The sequence below is a fragment of the Poecilia mexicana genome, unplaced genomic scaffold (genome assembly GCF_051168715.1).
Source record: "Poecilia mexicana isolate PSO_F unplaced genomic scaffold, ASM5116871v1 scaffold_13, whole genome shotgun sequence".
NCBI classification, from domain to species: Eukaryota; Metazoa; Chordata; class Actinopteri; order Cyprinodontiformes; family Poeciliidae; genus Poecilia; species Poecilia mexicana.
Genome location: NW_028263382.1, coordinates 32,967,655 through 32,990,121, shown reverse-complemented (window position 1 = coordinate 32,990,121; position 22,467 = coordinate 32,967,655). Strand labels below are relative to the sequence as shown.

At 38.9% G+C, this 22,467-nt stretch overlaps 1 protein-coding gene across 1 annotated transcript in view; it reads right to left on the bottom strand.

Annotated features, from left to right (window-relative positions):
- Window positions 1–22,467, bottom strand: part of robo1 (roundabout, axon guidance receptor, homolog 1 (Drosophila)) — a 218,371-nt gene that overhangs the window by 175,449 nt on the left and 20,455 nt on the right. The window contains exon 2 of the mRNA XM_088012089.1: window positions 9,170–9,496. Coding sequence (XP_087868215.1) covers window positions 9,170–9,496 — 327 coding nt within the window. The remainder of the gene's footprint in view (window positions 1–9,169; window positions 9,497–22,467) is intronic.

Sequence of the window (22,467 nt, the reverse complement as noted above, 5' to 3'; positions counted from 1 at the left end):
AGTCTTAAGTCTTCTTGCTAGACTTCCAGCAGCTAACAAGAAGGCAAATGTTCAACAATTTATCCTATTATGATATAAATCTGTCATGGATCATCATACAATCTGCAATGTAATGTAAACAGAGATTGCTGTTTTTGTAATTCTAACTGCATACAATTGATCTAATTGGTTTTCCAGAGAAACAAAAGTTCTTTGTCATTTTGTGATTCAGAGCAATGAAACTGGATGTTTGCCTTTGCAGCGTGGTAAGAACCACTGCCACCGTAGACATTATGCTGATGATACTGCTCATTCCTTGTCCATCTATCCATTATCAAACACCCTTCTCCCTAATTGGATCTCAAGGAGTGCTGGTGTCTATCTCCTGTGGTCAACGGGCGAGAGGCGGGGTCACCCTGGACAGGTCGCCCATTCATCGCAGGTTCACTCTTCAAACCTTTTGATAAAAAGATTAAGTCTATGAAATTAGAGATAATTTGGATCTAGATTGCATACATGGTTATTTCTCTCCAGTGTCCAATGATAAAATCAATAAATGTTTAAACCTTTTTCTCTCCAAGGTTACTTTGATATTTCGACTAGCTAGCGCAAGATACAATCCCAACCCTTCAATCACTCTTAAGACATCCTGTTAGCTAGAGTTTTTTCTCACTATAAAAGCAACAATCACAAGTTTTAGACAAACTTGTTAAGTCTGTCTTCATCCATGTACGCTTTAGCGTAGCTAATAGACGAGAAGTTGGTAGTATGTCACACACGAATGAATCGTAATGGCAAAGCGTCGCATGATTTGCTCAGACTCATCTTATGTGGACCTTGATTACATTGTTGGACCCTTTTGAGGTACTGGGTGAAAACCCCTTCAAGCTCTCCTCACCAAACCGCTTAATCCCCCCATAGCTCCAACGACTCGGAGGAGCACGTCGGAAGGTTTCAAGCAAGGGCTTAACTGGGTTTAATAACCAGAATATGTCCGTGCAGCAGAAAGCCTCATCATATGACCAGATACAAGAACTGTACGCACGGCCCTCACAGACACAAACACATGTTCAGGCAGACTCATGACTTTTTTTTTGGCCACACTGCCAAGAGAAGATTACACTTTACAGCATGAAAAATATCAAGGTCTCTGCAGAAGAGGTGAAGATTAGAGAAAGCAGCATCCATTCATCTGCCTCATGACATGCAGACAAAGATGCAATCTAAGCAAACGGATACTTCAAAACAACTTAAGACATTTGAACTGAACTTTGTGTGTACACAAAACACACAAAGTTATTTTGAGTGAAGGGAAGGCAGTCAGCAATCGGTTCTCATTCCGAGCGGCTCTCCAAGGGCACTTGAATAAAGATCACACATAGTGCATCTTATCTACTCTAGACCAGCACTTCAAAATACTAATATCATACTTGAGGGTCCTGGATACAGCAGCCATCCTGAGCATGGTGGTTTTGTGCTCTGGAAGCAGTCAAAGGATTGCAGGAAAGTCAAAAACTATTCACGACCGTGAAGAAGGAGGGAAGAAAACTAAAGCCCCAACCAAAACATACAGAGCAGAGTGCAGCAGAGCTTCTTTTTCAGGGACGTTTTACGATACCTGTGCAGCATCAACATATGCGAGGCATAATCGCTCAGGAAAGCAGTTAAAGTGAACTCCATGAATCAGTTTATTTCTTTTCCCCTTAAAGCAGATGAAGCATTTCCTACACAACTGCAGACAGAGAGAGGAGAAAGTCGCAGCTAAGCAGATGCATTTAAACAGATCATACTTTAGGTTCTCAAGTTATATACAGGAGACATCAAAGAGCAAAATATGTCCAAGGCTTTCCATAAATATTCACTCCAAATGCTTTTTAGATTTTGCAATGCTGTATTAAATTTCAACATGTTTTATTGGAATTTTACGTAATAGACCAACAGAGGAAGATGTTTCTATTGACCATAAAAATGCACAAATTGGAAGTAGGAATAAAATTTGCTTAATGGAAACACTGCAATTTAAAAAAAATTAAAAATATTTAAAAATACATGTTTTCTGATCAAATGTTTTTGCGATAGGATGAGTTGTTTTATTTTGGCAGCATACAAATTGATGTATTTTGCAAAACTGCAATGGAAACATTTTTTTCCCACATCACGAGAAACACCAGTTTGTATACAGCAGGAACACACTGGCCTCCTTAAGCAGCTGGCTCCACCAGAAGTCTCACAGCATCGCACAGTTAATCAAAAGTTAAGTTCGTCATTTGCAAGTGTTTGATCTACAGCTCTTCTGTAAAATCGTCCACTACAGCTTTCCTAAAACAGCGCACATGCAGCCTCTTCAATGTGTAAGGAGTTTGTCTCTCCAAAGTCCCAACAAGACATAAACTGATTATGTGTGCTGCTAGCATGGCTGAAATATAAATATACCTTATGTACCTTCATGCAATTAGTCATTTTCAATGACTCATGTACGCTGTTCATTGGTAAGAAAATGTGCTAAGACTTTGACACATAATCTCTCCATCCAATACTACCGAGCTTTAGCTATTTTGCAAAGCAGAGTAGACAAAAGTAAAAATGCATTAAACTTTCTGTCACAGTTTCAGAGTAAGATTAACTATTTTAGCTTATTTAGGCGATAAAGTTTACAGCTTTATCAGTTTTTTAAATGTTGGTTTTCTTAAGAAAGACAAAAGATGTATATACAAATTGCTCTGTTGTACTTCTGAAGTACTCGTCCTTCTGGTTCGTCTTGGCCATGTAATCCAGAGGCGGGCGGAGCACAGAGTGATTGATCCGCTCCTTTAACCACGTCTGCACACCTGCCTCTTCCGCTCAGGTAGTTCCTTTTTCACAAAGCACTAGACTAGATATTGTTCAATAGGGCAGTGTTCAGGCACTGACAGATTGATGGAATCAAATACATAACTTGCACAGGAAGTCATGCCTCACCCATCGTGTCCTATCCAAGCTTTCACACTTATGTAAACCAGTCCATTCATTCTAGTTCCTCTGACCTGACTGGATATGTGTTGCGTTGTGTTTAGGCTTGATGCCAATGTTCACTGTAGAACACACAAAGCCCTTAAAACTCTTAAAAAGCTGCCCTGCTTCTCTGCTCTGGCTCTTATCTGCTGTGCTCTACACTTTCCCATGGTAAGTATTTTCTGCTCTTGGCCCTCTATCAAGCCCTCAGTATTAGCTTTGGTAGGGAGGGCTGTGTGTGGGCGAGGTTCTGTTTGCCTGTTTGTCAAAACACACGGTTCTAAAATCTTCTGACATTTCACACATTTATACACAACAACTAGAAAAAAGAGAGAGATGTGAGCTTGTTTTTATGCTGGCTCTGCAGAGCTGCTCTCAGTGGGACACAGAAGCAGTGTTTTAGGTCTGTTGATACCTAGCAGGTCTATGCTCATATGTTGTTTTACATGCTTTTGCAGCAAGCTAACAGAAACCCCACAGTATCATATTTATTTCTATAAAAGCTGCATGATGGAATTTTTATAGAAATATGATTTTTACTTATTTGCTAAAACTATTCCTCTGACCTGACAGATAATTTGTGAAGAAAAATCAAGTTTCTCTGCCTCCTCCCTGTGGTTCTGCTGCTATCTGCAGAAACACAAACAACCAATCAGAGCCAGGAGGAGGGTCTTAGTACTGTCAATCATGGCCGTGAATGTGCTGCTCAACGTGCTAATAGCGGAGAAACAAATTACCATCACAGGAAAACTGTTAATCCTAAATTATTAATTGCCATGCTAATTAGGATTACCGTCCACAGCAGACTACGTTGTTGGGAAGTAGCTGTAGCATAGCAGAGCAAGGAGCTGAGGCTGAGCAGTGCGTACAAGAGCTTGAATGACAGCCTAAGACCCTGCTCCTGGCTTTGATTCGTTGTGTCTGTATCAGCGGTGTATTTCTCCAGTAAGGCCTCAAGTAAAAGGCAGAGAGCTTGCTTTTTTCACAGATTATCTGTCTTATATTACACTATCATAGAGGCAAATATGTAAAAATTTTTTTTATAAAATTTACCTTCTCTAAAAATTTTATTTAACAACCTACTTTACCTTTTCTAAAAATGACATTTAACTTACCTCGGACTCAAGGTTGCAATGAATGATGCAAATAGCCCAAATTGCTAACGATGCTAAATTCAGCAGACCACACAATTCTGGCGTAAATATAAATTTTTTAGAGGTGGTCAAATTGAAATGCATGTGTCGAACCGATTTAACCAGAATAGGCTCCTTAAACAAATCCAGCTGCTCCTGGAAGTGAAGTCAGACATACTGTAATTTTAAGGTTCACAACGCTGGGCTGCAATTGGCTTGAACCACAGTATGCACCTCGTAACTGTTTAGAAGCAGAGGGACTAAAAATAAAGCAGGATTTATTAAGTAAGCCACACAAGCACACTTCGTCGGAGGCAGAGGACGATTACAGCTATCAAGGTATATTGAGGATTTTCTATCACAGGATTCTTAATATTTGAAGTCCATTTAGTGTAAAGCCAAGGAAAGAGCCATTCTAAGTTGTTTTTTAGGCGGACCAGAGTTTCGCATTCTCACTTCCCCAAACAAACCAGAGTTCGATTAAAACGGACCAAACAGGGCTGGTGTAAATAAACCCAAAGTCTCATTATACTTTACACAAAATTATACAAATTCAACAGAACATTTTTCAAAGGGGGTTCTGCAAAAAGATCCCAACCACGATCACAGCTTGACTGACAGGTTTTCACATCAGTGGGAGCTTGCAATGCCTCCTTTAGATCGGTGCAAGCCAGCCAACTGTTCCCCACGCAACAGATGACACAAAATCTGCTGGGACGGACCCCCTTCCCCTCAAGACTTCTGACATGCTGACCCTCTCCCCCTGCCCAATAATCAGATAGTCATTGAAGCCAGCTGTCTACATATGGTGACAGAGATTTTTCAGCAGCACAGAGATCAATGTGATTGTGAGATAAACTTGGCTGAGGAGAGTTTCATGCAGTGAACCGAACTCATGTAAACATCCTTCTACTTCTGTTGTTAGTGGCTGTGAAAAGTAAACCCAGCCTCTGGTGTGAGGCATCTGCGTGTGGATGTGAGGGCCCGTGGCCAACCTTGTGCGGTCCACACTGTGTAGTCAGCCAGGCCACTAGACAAAACTTGAGCCCCGAGGTTATCACACGCTCAAGTGGTGCAGTGTGCCGTCCATTACCTCACTTTACTATCTCCACATCCAGAAAAAGGGAAACAAGCTATTCATAGGGCCTCTCAGAGCCCCAGGCAGAGTGCTGGGTAAAGATTATATAGTAAGAGCTATATAATCTATGAGGTCATTTGCAATCCTTAAACAAATACGGAGGCACAAAACCATAAATTCTGTAAAACCCTCCTTCCTTACTTTTGGTGCTAAAAGCTAAATATGTGGGAATGATAAAAAAAAAAAAAAAAAGTGACTTTTCAAGAATCTGCATTGCAAAAGTATTTGCACTCTGAAGTTTTTCAATTTTGTAAACCACAAACCTCAACATGTTTTCATTAGTGGTGGGACTCGATTAAAAGTTTTAATCAAGTTACCTGCAATGTCTGTAATTAATTAATCAACATTAATTGCACTTTAATCAAAAACCATGTATGGACAAAATAAACACTTGTAATTTGATTAGAAACAGAAATCAAATTACATTAAAAATTCACATGAAACATAAATCAAGATAAGTCTTCCATTTGGGTTTAAAAGAAGACAAAAAATCTTAAAAGACATTTTTAAAAGAAGCCGAGTCATGGTCAATGATATATGCACAAATATACAGACATACAAACTGAACTACACAGTTAATGCTGTTGCTGGAACAAACAGTTGGAGAAGGAAGTAAACAGACAATCCACCAAGGTGACTGTGGCTTGTGTATATAAATTTATGAAAATTTAAAAAAAAACATGTTCTTAAAGTAAATAGCTGAACCTTATCTTCTTTTTCTGTCCATGAGAAAAATTAATTATTCAAATGCAAATTATGTAAGAGTAGTTTAACTTCCCTTCAAGCTATAATAAACAGGCTTAGCTTAAAGTGACTTTTAGGTTCCAATTTATATGTTTTGCACAAACTATCTGCAGATGAACTTACTGAGTGTACTTTTGGCTTGATTAAATGTTAATTTGACTTCTCCATTCGCTATGTCATTACTATTTCTCCTTTTCTGGCTTCGTTAAGCTTACTTTTTTTTTCTTCTTGTATTTCGTTTTTTTTTTTTACATTATTTCGGACATGTTACTCAATACAATTATCATGAGCACAAGCCTTAACACAGCTGAAAAGGTTTGAATAATTATGCCGCCATACGTCCTGTAATAGTTGATAAAGTGTCCTGCAGTAATTCCCTTTGTTGCTTTTAATGGTTGAATTTAAATTTGACCACCATTGTTCAAAAATGTCTAAAATGTTTGTTTAGCATAAAAACTTGAAAAGCTTCCTTTAAAATTCACCTCCTCCACACGTCACTTTCAACGTGGAACATGCTTTTCTTGGGTTTTACTCTTTGTTCTTTACCAGTCGCACGTTCTCAAGTAAGAAGGAAGTTCATTAAAGGATGTTGACATATTTAATAATAAAAAAAACAAAGTAATGAGGGGGAGAGGGGAAATCCTAAGCTTGTTCGAACACAAACAGGATTCATGGCTAATGCATTAGACCGGCTTTTGGGTTAGAGGCCAGAGATAGGGAGACTGTGTGCTGAACTGTACATTCAGTTAATGATAAACCAAACAAGCTGGGTTAGCCTTGCAAAACAGTACTTGTTGAAACTTAGATTAAGTTAACAATCGCTCGTAAGGGAAACTGTAAATACTGAGCTAACCACCTCACTCTAAAAAAAAAAGTGTTTTTAGCCTTTAAAGTGTTAATGTCAGAGAGAGAGCAAGGCAAAGTAAACACTTTAAAAACCTATGACTTCCTTCTTTGGAGTTTCACCTGAAACTAAAAGGAACTCTGTAAAGCACTCACTGCATACCTATATGGCAAACATCTTGAACTAAAATAAATACAAAACTGTCTTCTAGCTTCATAAGACAGATGTATAGCTTGTAGTTTGTTCACTCTGGATTTGAATGTAGCCCTGAAAAAAAAATGTCAGGGTTTCTGTTATATTTTTTTCCTCTCCTTCTGCCATTTTTTTTAGTCGGCAGGCCTCCATTCTGGTTGCTAAAACAACATAATTATATGTAGTTAAGCATAAGCTGCAGAGAGGAGTGAATGAGAGGCATACGCTAAGCATGGAGGAGAGAGAGAGTGCTAGGGAGTAGTGGTTTGTCATTACTGGTCTGTTTGAACCTTACAGAAAATAAGCAGCCTAAACTTGAGACTGAGCCAGTGGTACTTTGTACCCTGCTCCCATTTCTTGCCAAAAGTCTTTTTTTTTCCAAGTTGAAAAGCTCACCGCATACATAAACAGCATAAAGTCTCAAATACGGGAGAGAAATCGCTACAGCTCAAATACGTGTGAAAACATGCTAAGCCAAATTTTTAAAACTGCATTTTTCACAATTTGGAAATATACAGTGCCTTGTAAAAGTATTGATTGGCTTAAAAAAAAAAAAAAAAAAAAAAAAAAAAATATATATATATATATATATATATATATATATATATATATATATATATATATATATATTTTTTTTTTTTTTTTTTTTTTTGATGTCACAATATTAGAACATAGAACATATTGGTAAAAGATTCTGTTTCATCTGCATTTCCATCAGCAAATTACAAATAAAGCATCGTTTTTTTTTCTTTTTCTTACAATGCTGTTCGTCTTGCAATTGTAAGAAAACGGCAAGACGAGTATGTTAATTTTTACAAACTTAAGTGTTAAAAGTGAAATTGTTCTATCAAAAACATTACCATTGGTCTCTATGTTGCCTTTCTTGCTAGTTTTTATTATATTCTTTAACAAACAGCCTTTACAAAGTAGTCTTCAAACTTCAGAATTTTACTTTATATTATATTAAGGGTACCAGAGTAAAGGGATCATGTCTTCCAGTCATAAATTATGTTCAGCCTTGTTTTTCTCTGTTACGTAAAATAAAACATAAAGTCTCTAGTTGAAATCTCAAGAAGGTGGAACATTTCAAGAGATCTAAAAGCTTTTGCTTAAGGCACTGTACATTATGAGTTCTATATACTCCAAATTGAGGTTTTATGTCTCATCTGAAACCAGACAGTTGACCATTACAAGTGAAATTGCAAACTACAAACTACTACTACTCAGCAGGCACCTCAAAATCAGCCTCTGCAGAGTCCAAAAGCAGTCCACTACCCCACCCACCCTCCACAGTCATTCACACCTAAATGCCGTCAACCCACACACACACGCATACACACACACACGTACCATTCTTTCTTTTCCCCATCTTGATTAGATTACAGTGAGCGGGTTGGTGACAGCCTCTGGGCATGCTTGAGGAGCGGTTGATATCTGAGCCGTCCTCCTCGCCCCGCACTCTCAGCCAGTCAAGACGGAAAGAGATAATATGTCTAAAGAGCTGACCTTACTGACAAAAACTGCTTCTGAAGGGCCCCTTTGAAACTAATTTGTCAACATTGAATGCAATAGGCAAAAACTGTGATATATTTTAGAAACTCATGTGGTGCTTGAACAAATATTTACTAGCTGACCTTGCATGTGCTTGAATCCCCTTTTCACTAAATTGGAGCATTTCAAACGATATCTGTCTCTCAATATCCGTATTTCAAGAAACTGAGTAAGAAACCTCTGCATCGAAAGGTGACTGGACACAGATACAACGATTGCATTGGCTTCAGAATAAAAGCCTCATATCTATCTCTGACAAAAAAAAAAAAAAAAAAAGCAGAAGCTGTGCCAAAACAGAAAGGCCTTTGTTCCTATTGTGGCTCCTGACCACCTACCAAGGGGTCCTTTAGTGAAGCGCTCACCCTGGAATGATCAGACCCCATCGCCCCCCAAGGCTCCACAGGCCTTGCCGAGACCTCTGGGCTAAACACATCCTGCCCATCTCCTGAGAGATTATCCAACTCAATGAACACATTGAGAGCAGAAAACAGTGGACGAAACTGGAGCCTGCTATTCAGCTCTATGTGAAACCAGAAGTCTTTATTCGCACTCAACAGCGGAGAGGGAGAAAGAAACCAGAAGACGTGCGGCACTTACTTGCTACTTCCAGCGAGGCATTGTGGCTCACTGCCTCTCCCAGGTAGTTGCGGGCAACGCAGACGTAGGAACCTTCGTCCGGTTTGCTCCGTCGTCCGTGGACGATGCGCAGGAAGAAAAGGGAGCCACTGGGCAGCAGCATGCGTTGGGAGCGGGGATTGTCCCTGTCTGTTTCCACCCGCTCACCATCTTTGTACCACTCCACCGTTGGAGCTGGCCGTCCCTCCGCCTTACAGTTGAGTGTGGCAGGCTCCCCTTTGGATACGATCAGGTCAGATGGGTGCTCTACAATCCTAGGTGGGGTGTCCTCTTGGCGCAGCCGAGATCCTGAAAAGGAAATGAAACGGTGAAAACTAACGTCTTCAGAAATCTACAGCCCTAAAAGAGTAATTTGGCTGAAAATAGGTGGCTTGCCCACCTCGTAGGAATAGTTTATAAATAAATTTTATACAGGCATAGCACTGTGTATGACATACATTTTGTCACATTACAACCTGCAGTGTGTTTTAGGCATGATTGTGAGGTAGAAGAAAAACAACGCATGGTTTTCAAATGTTGTTGCAAATAAAAATCCACCTTTTGGCAACCTAAGACTAAAGTTTTTGCCCATTTACTGTTGCAAAACAACTCAAGCGCAGTCACAGTGGATGGAGAAAATCTGTACATAGATTTGATAGTCTTGCCATGTATTCTCAACAGATTTTAGGTCTGGACTTTCACTCAAAGTTTCTAATACATAAATATGCTTTGATCAAAACCCTTCCATTATAGAGCAGGCTGTATGTTTATGGTCGCTGTCCTGCTGTAAGGGGAGACTTTGCCAAAGTCTTCAGTTTTTTGCAGCTTCCAATAGGTTCCCTGTGTTTAGCTCCATCTACCTTCTCATTAACTCTGGCCTACTTCTCTCTTCTCTAGTCTGCTGAAGAAAGGCTCACAGCACGAGATGGTACCACCATCTTTCACTGTGGGGAAACATGTCTGCTATGTCCCCTACATAGTTTGTGGCAAACCGCAAACAAGACTTCTTTGGTGTTCTTTGAAAGATGCCCTGCTGCTTTCCACTCTTTCATAAAGGCCAGATTTGTGGAGATCATGACTAATGGTTGTTCCTTTTGAGAGACTTCCACCTGAACTGTGGATGTCTGCTGCTACCATGAGCCTCTTGACTGTTTGTCTTAATTCCCTCCTTGCCCAACTTGTCATTTTAGGTGGAAATGTCTTCGTAGATTTGCTGTTGTGTCATATGTTTTCCATTTTCAGATAATGGATTGAACAGTGCTCTGGGAGACATTCAAAGCTTGGACTACTGTTTCATAACCTAACCCTTATTAAATTTAGAGGACTTTACCCCTGACCTATCCGCTGTATTCCTCGTTCTTTGTGATGCCATTCTTATATTAATGTTTTCTAGCAAACTTTAGAGGCCTGAATAGCTCTGTTCTTAGATTAAAGAACTCACAGAGGGATTCTATTAATCGGAAGGTATAAGGACAAAAATTGAGACCATTGCCCCTGGTAGCTACTTCCATGTCGCAGGAAGCTATATCCATTTTAAAGTCAGCTATTGATCTGAGTAATAATAGGCCAGCACCAGTGACTAAGCAGCCAGCCCTGGCTCATGAGAGGGAGAGTACTGACTTGCGTTAGCCTAAGAGAGGTTGATGATTAGCATGCCTGGCTTGGTCACACACTGGATTGCATACTTCCTCTACTGTCTGTTTGCAGGGATGGGCAGGCATTAACACTGGATAAGCTAGCTGCCAGCATGCCTAAACTGGTCACCCACAACTCACTGATGTGTTCTTTAGACAGATTATATTACTGTAATCCAATGTGACATCAAGCATAAACATAATATATTACACAAAGCTGAAGGTGGCTTCTGATTCAGCTGATGGCTAGATGGTGTTTCCACCTAATCTTTTAAAACCTAGAACATCTTTAATTGGGTCTAATTTCAAAACTTCATATACATAAGACTGTTCTAATATGGACTAGATTATTCTACACTAAATCAGAATACTTAAACATAGTGTCTAATTTGTGCAAACTTTATTTGACTTGTGAACACACAGTCTTGCCACATTGGATTGTGAAAGTTATTGAACTTTCACAATTCAAATAAAGGTCTCATTAATTGGCAACCCTGCCAACAATTATTTTGATATAGTTTTCTTCCAAGAAGAGATTAAGTCACCGCACTGACTTAATCAGTTTAGCTATGGTGACCAGTTTAGCTATGTTAGTTGTTAGCCTATCCAAGATTAATGCTAGCCTATCCAAGGCTAAGCCCAGTCTATATACTAATGGACAACAGAAGAAGAAGGCAATCTAATGGATGACCAGCTTGTGCATGCTAGTCACCAGCCTCTCCAAAGCTTACACAAGTCAGAACTCTCCTTCTCATTAGCCAGCGCCGGCCACTCACTTAGTGGTGTCGGCTTATCATTTATCCAATCAGTAGCTACCTTAAGAATGAATATAGCCTCTTGTGACAAGAAAGCAGCCAGCACTAGGTACACTAAGGTCTTTGTTTTAATACTAATACCATGCCATATATTTATGAACTAGACCACTTCTAAAGGTGCAATCAAATGGGCTGAATACAATGCCTTAAGATCTACAAGCATAAAAAAGTCTAGTCAGTATGAATATTTTTGGAAAGCCCTAACCGCATTTTTAGCCTTTTAATAGTATAGCTTTTTTTAACATTCTGTTATTTATGAGTGGTACTCTATTCCAACCCACATTCACTGCTTGTATGTGTGCCTCTTTTTCTTTCAGTTTTCAGGCAACACTTAGCATGTGTGAATGCATAAAAGACAATACTTATTGCATGTCTACTGAACTGACATTGAGTAATTAAATTAACACAAAGAGAAAAAAAATCTGTCAAGAGTGAATTGTGAGGTTTTGAAGATACAAGGGGTAGAGATAACAACTGACCAATCGAACATCACTTTTTAATTAGAGCGTGTGCTCCTTTAGTAAAGGTTAACAACGCTGCAATTTATGTGACCGACATTTCTCAGATCAAAGAACAGAGCAACAGAAACAAGGAAGGATCTGTGAAAAAAAAAAAAAAAAGCAACACACCTTAAAGGCAAAAGGAAATTAACAGATAAGAGATAAGATAAGAGCGCACCTCACAGTGGCCTCGCAAACAGGGAGCCACACCGCCAGGGAAGCTAAATCAGTGTCAGCAGCCGTGTGAAAGGAGTTAACACCCGAGTGCCATCTCTGGTCATTACTTCTGCTCCCTGACCACTCAGCTGTGGCTATCAAAGCTGATTTACATGCAAATCAGCTCCCTGTTGTTAATTCCTGAAGGGTGGGTCTTGCACTGCGCTTCTGCATGCAAGTTCTGTTCGTCAGAGAGTGACACAGGGCTCATCCCTCCTCGCCATATTGCCCACCGTAGGCTTTTGGAGCTCATTCAGCACCAATTAGAGGGAGTCAGGTCTAATTGGAGGCATCGGCCTGCAATTAATTTATCCAGTATCCCGTGAACTTGCCACACTGCCTCATTTATGTGCCATCCACCCAGCCCCTGCCCTGGTTTTCTTCAGAAAGCAGTGCTGAGAAGGCATCTTCCATTGGTTGCCAAGTTCTTTTTTTTTTTTTTTTTTTTTTTTTTAGTGAAATCAGCATAATTAGTGACAGCTCTGTGGAAAGATTAATCACTTCAATGCAAATGCGTAGTATGGCCGGTGAAATATAATTAATCCAGCCGCCCAGTAGAGAACATTTTGATCATGACTCCTGTAAAAACGTCAGGTTTAGCCCAACAGTGACAGCAGGCTAAACTGAGTGGATGTTTTGAAAATTAACTGATAAAATTATGACAAATGCTTACATTTTTACCATCTCTCCCGTTAAATGTATGCATCTCATCAACCTTTCGTTCTTCCTTAACTTATACAAAATCATTGATATTCTTAGTAAACGCACTTTCTGTGCATAATTCTGTGTAAAAACACAAAATCTTGTCAAAGTTTTCCATTTCTACTTCAAATATCTTAGTACACTTGAAATAAGACAAAACTAACTTAGAAGTTACTTTTCAGAAAGACACAAGAGCCTGTTTTAAGTTAATAATTCCTTAATAGTGATAAAAACGAAGAAGTGGAACACTAAATTATTCTCATAAATTAAATGTCTTGTTCCATTTGCAGATTACTTCACTTGTAACCAGTAATTTTTCATCAGTATTAATAAATTATTGATAACAATCTCCAGTGTTGCTTATAAATTAGTTTTGTCTTATTTCAAGATATTTAAGCTAGAAACTAGACTTGGTGTGATTTTATGTTTTTTGTGGCGTAAGAGTCTTTTAGCTTAAAATTATTCAGAAAACATTGTCATAAACTGTTTATGTTCCATTTCCAGTTTGGACAAAGCAAATGATCTGTTTGAGGGAATTAATTTCAGTTAAAATTTAGCGTCTATACTTCTATTTTTTTTTTAAAGCTTGCTTACAGAGCTGCATAATTTGGAATGCACGACTAACAGTTGGCAGGGGTGAAAAATTATATCTGAAACAGATGGAAAATTAGATAGGAACACATCAACCCTCTGGTGAGATTAATTATCTCACTCTCTGGCACTGAGTAAAGTCCAGCCTTCCCGGCTTTTGGAACCGCCTCAAGCTTGAATAAACTAATTATATTCCAACTCTCATCAGACAAACTTTTGAACTAACAGACCTAATGACAACAAGGGTCATCCAACGGTTCAGGGGAACCCTCCATTACTGCTGCATCAACTGCCCCTCTGCCACCGCCCTTTACCCGCCAATGCATGCTAGCATGTTTTATTAAAGAGGACTTTAAAAGCGCCACTGCTATCTGCTCTGTTCTTACCCACCCAGAGTTGGACAGCTTCTCTCTAATTTGAAGCAGAAGTTTGGGTTTTTACAGAGGCCATTAACTATTTAGATGCGACCCACTGGGAGGAGAACTGTGCAACGATGAGCGCTGTGTTTGATCAAAGAGTGCTCACTGTGGATAATTACATTGGATCTGCATGATTAACACGTAAACTCCAAATACAATGGAAAGCAAAAGAGTTTTTATTGGAGCTCTGGGTGATCCTTTCGAGTCAGTGAGATGCTGAAAATTGAGCCGATATCGCGAACTTGCAGCTCTGACTTGCAAGTTGTTCTTTAAACACCACACAGGAACATTTAGTAAGAAATAAGCAATGCCTTGAAATCTAAAAATGATTAAAAAAATATTTCAATAGAATTTCCAAAGCACTAATAGAGAGAGGGTTGGTATTTTATAGAGGAACCGTTAACTGTTTAGTTATGGCTTAATGAGCGGAGAACACTTCAATCAATAATAAACGTGTTGAGTGTTCACTGCAGATGATAACACTGGATCCGCATTACTAACATGTAAGCTTGGTATATAATGTAAAGTTCAATAATATCTGTCAGTGGTGGTGTCCAGATACAACTTTTTAGTCTCTGATGTGATATAAATATTGCAGCTTTAAGTATTGGCCAATATCAATATTGACCCGATACAATATCAGCATAAATCATACTTTTATTATTTTGTAGTGAGGAATGTTAGAAAAGGCTTGATCAAGTGATTTTACTCAGAACAATAGTCAACAACAACAAACATGACTCATTTAGCAGGATACAACTGTTGCCAGTAGAGGAGGGCGAAATTGACTTCAGTTCAAATTTTATCACAACATTTTGTTTTATTAATATGATAATGATAAAGATTATGGTTTAAAATAAACCTTTTTATTGCTTATTATTTAGGTAACGAGTAGTTTTGCAGGCATGGCATTCGCAAAAAGTAACTATATTTAATCTTTATTTTTAGTCTTTTTTAACGTACTTGATGCTCTCCTAAAACAAAGAGAAGAAAACAATAAAAACAACATTTCTGGTCACACTTTCAGTTTTGTTTTTTTTGTTTTATCCAACATCATTAGCTTTAATAAATTTATCCTGACAACAATACATCAAAATTCTTATGGTAAGAAATTTTTCAGAATAAATGATAAACAATATGATAAATGCCCACCCGTAAATGCTGGATAGAAATTCTGGGGCGGACAAAATACTTTAGTGGAATGCTTCTATCAGCATCCAATCTTAGATGCAAGTCGATATAATACAATACTGACTTTCTTTGGCTGTTACTGGAGCGATTTACGATATCAACGTCGGACTGGGACACCTCTAGTCTGATATTCAAAAGCTACAGAGAATAAGTTGGGAAAGCATTCTAAGTACAGTCCTGTGTCAGCTTTGTCACGCTGATCCAAACAGATACTCGGTGTGAACTCTGTTACCTCAACTCCAATACCCCTCATCAAGGAAATAAAAGAAAACAACAACAACAAAAAACAGAGAGAGACCCACGCTGAGGGTGGGAGTATCCCACCACAGGACATTCTGATGCTCCACTCTACAGGTGGAAGCACTCCAAGATTACAACTGATTTAATTGCTGTAACTACTGCACAGACAGAGGGCCAACTCTAAAACTGAAACAAGAGAGGAGTAGAGTGCACACTTCACCACTGAATCAAGCTGTTCAGAGTCTCTTGCTCTTTTTACTTTGAGTCAATCTAACCCACCCGCCCCGAGCGCTGCCCTTCCTTCCCCTCTACTGCTTTCAAGCACCTCTCTCTTATGTTTTATTCCAGCCTCTATCCCCCCGCCCCCTCCCCATTTGCTTGCAGACAGAGAATGTGAGATGAGCTAATGCAACACACAGCCTTACTGAAGGGAACCTGGGACTTCTATTGCAAGGATCTGATCGATTGTTGCTCGGGGCCAGATTCTCCCTCTGCCTTCACCCTCACACTTGCCAGTGAGCTTCTATGTTTTTTTCTTTTTATTTTATTTTGATTTTCTCCCCTTCATTTACTCATGAACACACACTTAAACATTCACAAACTTCAAGCTAAGCTTTAGGAAGCTTCACGCTTGCAGTGGAGGCAATTAGAAAACAGCAGTTCTCAGAGACATTCAAACAAACATACAAAAGAAACCCCCAGCAAAGCCCGACAGTAACAAAAATGCTGAAGGCATACACTGTCCAATCCCATCAAACGTCCCTGACTGAAACTGACCCACCTGCAGTTGAAATGCAAAGACTCATGAGGGCCTTTGGGAATTTTGTTCAGGTTCCTATCACTCTCCAGGTCTGGATAAAAATAGCTTTATCAAGAGATTTGTGATGGTTCTCAATGAGCCAGAGGCAACATGGTTCACAGCCATCAGATCAGCAGTTGTTTGCATATTAAGGCTGAGGTCTTTTTTTAATCGATTCATCTGTGTTCTGGTGCCAAACCTGATTCTCATCTGGCCACATGAGTTCCTGATCTGTCAATAAATCACACAACACAAGCTGGCTTCCTCAATGTGGGGCGCAAGTAGGAAAGAAGTTGATTTACAATGCAAACAAGAGGAAACACAGAGAAGTCATCATCCAGTTATCAATCACTGATGGGTCAGAAACTCTAAAGTTCAACCTTTTTAAGGTCATTGAACTCCACTCAACCACTTATTTGACTGAAGAAGTCTTGAACTATTACAATTATTGGTTGTAATAGTTTTCAAAACAGTAACTTTTCAAACAGAAACTGTTTTCTGTGACAAGATGACAAAGTTCAGTCAAGCTGGGAGAGAGTGAGGCTTTCAGAAGATAACAGAAAGGCTGGACACAGTACACCAAAGGTGCTCAAATAATGTCCACTTTTTTTGCAAAGTTTAGCATTCTGGATCTAGAGTAAATTTTTATTTTCTCATTTTGAGCTTTTAATCACTGGTCATATTCAATTTGGAAATGTTGCAGCCTTCTGGAAATCCCACAGTTAAACTGATTAGCTAGATTATATTAATGTACAATAACAAGTAGTACACAAGCTATCTTTTAGATTCAAGCTGCACCAACAGGCTAAAAAAAGCCATTTGCTGAAAGAACAACATATTCAGAGCAGAAATTAAGTCAACACTGTATAAAATATATAAACATTTTGCATTTAAGGTAAAAAAGAAAAAAAAACAGCTCTGACTTTGTCTGCACCTTTCACTGTCCAATTATTGATCGGTTAATCCAAAAAAATAATCAATAGACCAGTCTTAAATCGCATTGATGATAAGTCAATCATAAAGGCTTGGGTTTTATAAATGTTGATGTTTGAAGAAGCTGCAGATGTATCCTTTGCTACAAATGATCAAGTGGTTCACTAAAGGAAAGCGGTTATTTCGTATTAGGCAATAACATGTTTATTTTCTTATTTTAAAAAAAGTTAATGATGAATTATTCTATAATGACAGGATTATTATTATTATTATTATTATTATTATTATTATTATTTACTTAGCTTTTATATTTTAATGTATTTTTACAATATTCTATAAAAAAGCCCTAAGTGGTGAAATAAAAATCTGCAGAATGTGCCAGTTCTTTTTATCAGATTCATCGTCAGAACAAATGATTGATCGTCACAATAACTGATTGTCAGAATAATCATTAAAATAGTTGATAACTAAAATAATTGCTACTTGCAGCCCTAAACCTCTCTAATAACTTTGTCCTTATTTTAAAAAGTTACATTTTTTTTAACCAGGTATGAGAATATGCTTTGTGTTTTGGTGCTGCATGGCTGACAGCCGGGACGGCAACCCTGCAGGATCTCTGACTCCCAGCAGCCCTCAGGACCACAAAAAACAAACAGGGTTGCTTTTATCCAGACCCACAGTCATAAAACCCTAAACCCACACAGGCAGAATAATGCCTGCAAAACATAGAACCCTAATTACTTTCCACTCGGTATGTACATACAGGAAGAAATGCCGTAACGCTGGAGAGAAACTGAAAGGAATTATAAGAAAATTATAAAACAATTACCTAGCACTAGTAATCAGTTACAGTTCAGTGATTTCCATAGCTTCAAAATAAGTGTGCCTCTGTTTTGGACAGCTTTTTTTCCATGGCTACTATCTTGGCAACATGTGGGGAAGAGTAAGGGAGTAAGAGTAAGGGTAAGGGCGCATGCTCTTCACCTAGAGGAACTCGCCAGGGAAGGAGGACAGTGAAGCAATTTAGATTTGTTGTCAACTCAGCCCCCCGAGGTCAGGAGACAGGATAATGCGTCTGCTTCCTTGAATGACAAAAACGGCTTCACAGTGCAACACAGTTCACTCTAATTGCTGCAACCGAACAAATCTGAAGCTGTACAGATTTGAGAGAGACTGCATCGGGCAAAGAGTGGGCAGAGATTTGCACTTTGGTTCAAGCTCAATCTACAAACTCCTAATTATTACAATACAAACAGCTAACAAGGCAATACATCACTCCAATTAGATTGCATCACTTCAAATCTAATATTCCTGACACAAGAATTAAATGCACCGACAAGAAAGGGTTTTTATTCCATTTTGGGGGTGTCCTAACTGGGCATTACCTTTTGGAAGCAAATAGCTGCCTCCTGCATCCTCATGGAAGAAAGAGACTTTAAAAGATCTGCTGCTGTTTTATCAACTTTCCAGACCTCTCAGGTCTTCTGGTTCCGCTCTGCATCCCCAAAACCAGAACCAAACGAGGAGAAGCAGCATTCAGTTTCAATGCACCTCTATTCTGGAACAAACTTGCAAAACCAAATTGCAAAACAGCTGAAACACTGAGTTCATTTAAATCAAGGGTAGACCATTAATTACTGGAACACTGATCAACCCGTTAGGTGTATTGATGATTTTGATGATGAAACTCCACAAAACATTATTGGTTTCTCAATTGTTAATGATGTTTTTGTGACTTCTCGTTTTTGTGCTTTTATGATGCAAAGAACTTTGAACTGACATGTTGTGAAATGAATATGCTATGCAAATAAACTTGATTTTTGTGGAATTTCACAATGAATTAAATGAATTACTTTTTACTTTGAACTTGAGAAGAGCCACTATTTTACTAAGGACAAGCTTGACACATTTTGAGAAAACTGAACTGTCTTTTACACTTGGTTAGTCCAAAATGATATCCAACTCAACATGTGGAAAGAGGATTTGTCATAAGGTCATTTGGCAAGAAAAACCGGTCTTTATGTTGATTGGTCTGTCCAGGCTGACACATATCGTGACCACCCACATCCAGAAGTCCAAGTATGCAATGGCACAGATATGGAATATGGATTTGTGATAAAGGAGGCCAAGCACAGTAGGGCACTCCCTATCTACAGCCCCATTAATCTGTGATTAGGGGACTTAAGGGGGGATTTATGGCAGAGATAAGAGCAGAGGGCGTGTCCCTCTGGGGGGAGCCGGGCGAAGACTAGAGGCATGCGTAGTGAGAAACGTGGCCGACCAATTTAATGATTGAATGCAAAAGAAAAGGCGACCTCTTCTATTGAATTAAGGGAGATAACAGAGGAGGGTTTGGCAGAGATAAGACGGAGAGAGACGGAGACCCAGGGAAGAGGTGGGGTACTGTACTGCTGCTGATCAGATGACACAAGCAAGAAAAACGAAATGGAATCTGTAGCCGTTTCAGCTCCTACAATCCCACCCCGGAATGTGCTGCATGAACGACTTTGCCAGTTGGATCAGATCAAACCTGTTTTTAATGTTACACAAGGCTATCACTTACACTCCTGAGAGCTGGGATTAGAGGCCTGTGCGCAAGTGTACATGGAGACGCAGGGGTGGGGTGATAAGGGGGGTGATGGATGGCGTTATGGCCTCTTTCTCTCCTCATCTCTTTGTCTCCATTTGCCAAACAGAACGGTGTATTGTTATCTTCCCTTACGCTACAGCAGCACTTGAGCAGAAGTATCGCCTGACTTAAAATGGTACCTCTGTTCAAATTTGTGCATTTTCAAGTCAAACAAAGACGCTGCTTAATACCTTTTTCGTTTGTACACATCACAGCATCTTGACTCACGTCATTTGATTGTTTATCTCCCTTTCTGTTACAGTAACTGAGGCAATCATAAGGCTGAGTACAATGGTCCCATTGATATTGGGGTGGGCTCAGACACAGGCATATTTTAGCCCTTTTCGCACTGCAGGGTCTGGCACGGAACGGAACGGCACACTTCGGTCCGGTTCCACCCGTACTGCTACCCTGTTGTGTTTGCATATAAATGAGGGCAGCATCGAAGCTGTACCTGACATCATTTTTGAAACTAAACAATGGTTTCGATGTAGCAGCCAAAGCCATTTCCTCGGAGATGCAGTGGAAAACTTTCTCTTACCTCGTTGACCAATTTACTTTGTTCTGTACTCGTTCATAAGGGAGTAAGCGGAGGGAAGAAAATTACCTCATCATGGGACCAGGTAACAGCAGAATATTGGGAGGAATTCATTGCAAATTAAAAATAAATATTAAAAGGATCACTCTTTACAAAATACAGTAAGAACAGATTAGTGAGAGCCAGCTAGACTCGATCAACGTCTGACTGCAAAACAACCAACAGCTGACTCTAAACCAATCAGCTGCTGAATTCAAAGCAGGCAGACCGATTGGAACTACAGCTCCAAGGAGCCGGGTGGAACCGGGTCAGAAGTGCTAATGCAAAAACAGTTGGCCCAACTTTGAACCCGTGCTGTGCCGTTCCGTGCCGGACCCTGCAGTGCGAAAAGGGCTTTAGTGGCATCAGGTATACCAAGGTTTTAAGAACATCCAGTCTCAAACACACTATCCTAGTGTTCCTTCACTATATGGTCTTTTTAAAGTGATACCAAATAAAGTGCCAGAGTAGGCGAAGTTCACAGTTGAACTTTACCTACTCTATTGCTGTGGTCTATTTGTAAATTGACTGAAAAAGGTTTCTGATAGCATCCTGGTTTAAGACCAGGATGGTTTGGAATGATTCCTGGTCTCAAGCTTAAATTAGCTCTATTTTACCACTGCAGAAGGCAAACCAAGAGTAGTTTATCTGTCTGCTAAGCAGCTGATAGCAGGCTGGCTACCTGACTAAAAAGCTAAGTATGGGTTATTATACTTTGGTGCAAAAAGTTAATTCTACTGCAAAATTTAGTGTGTATTCAACACTGTTTGCTCAAGTCTATTATTCTAAAACATAGCTAACAATGGTGCAACAATAAATCAGCCCAGATTCCCATAATTTTAGGTGTTCGACCAAATCAATCTTAGCTTCCACGAGTGAGGACTGACATACAGATAAGGTCGTCACTGCAAACGTAGCGACTTTGTTGCCATATTTATAACTTTTCATGCAAAAAAATAAAATCAGAATGGGCGGACCAAGCTTTTTAAAGATTGGATATTGGCCAGAAAACTGTAATCAGTGCATTGCTAATTATAATCATTATTTTGGGAAACACTGAAAATTGTTTATTTCCTGTTGTCAATAACAATTATGTATAATGCTATAACTTTTTTGTAAATACTAAGAAATCAAGCTTTTCACAAAGTAACCATCTCATACAAATCTATACCCATTAGTAGCACTACATTCAAAATCTTTTGTTATTGTTAGGAAAAAGAAAAAGTTCAAGCTTTAGGGACATCCTTGTTTCAGGATTTCAAATCAAAAGGATGGAACAAGTTACAGCCATAGAAACACCCTTTATTTCAGTGGCTCATTAAAAAAACAAGGTTTGTTTAGTTTCTGTTTGGTTTCTATAAACAGCAAACTTACTGATCATTACTGATATAATTTTTTTATAAAAGAATTACTGATTGCACTTTAAAAATCAGGTAACTTTATGTTATTAAAGGTAAAGTTTAAACAGTAATGATTTCTTGGTTAATGTCAAGTTGTCATATCAAAGACATTTTAAATAATGTCAACTTTGTATTAAAAGTGTCATAATTTACCGAATTACGCTTTATGACAACAGTCAAATATTCATGAAGGCTTATTCATGTTCATGACATGTCTTATGTCATGTTTATGACAGTGTCATGACAGTCTTATTCACCCCCCCTTCAAATAGTGTTACCGAATATCTTTATATTGTCAATATATGGTTTTTCATTAAAATGCAAATAATTTTGATTGATTAAATACAACTAAGCACTTAACTTGATCAAAAAGTTGAATCAAGTTTCACCACTTTAGAAAAACACAGTAAAGACAAACTGGACCCATGTCATACATAACATGTTTTGTTAAACTCTCGCTCTAGTTTTGAAGTTTTACAAACCATTGCACTCTTGACACCAGTCAGAATTGCTTTATTACAGTCGCCTCCTTTGATCGCCCTGCTCCTCATTTGTCATCTGTAATAAAGAGACAACATTTCTGCTGATGACAGCATAAGGGGACACTTAGCACCAGAGGTAAATAACACACGGT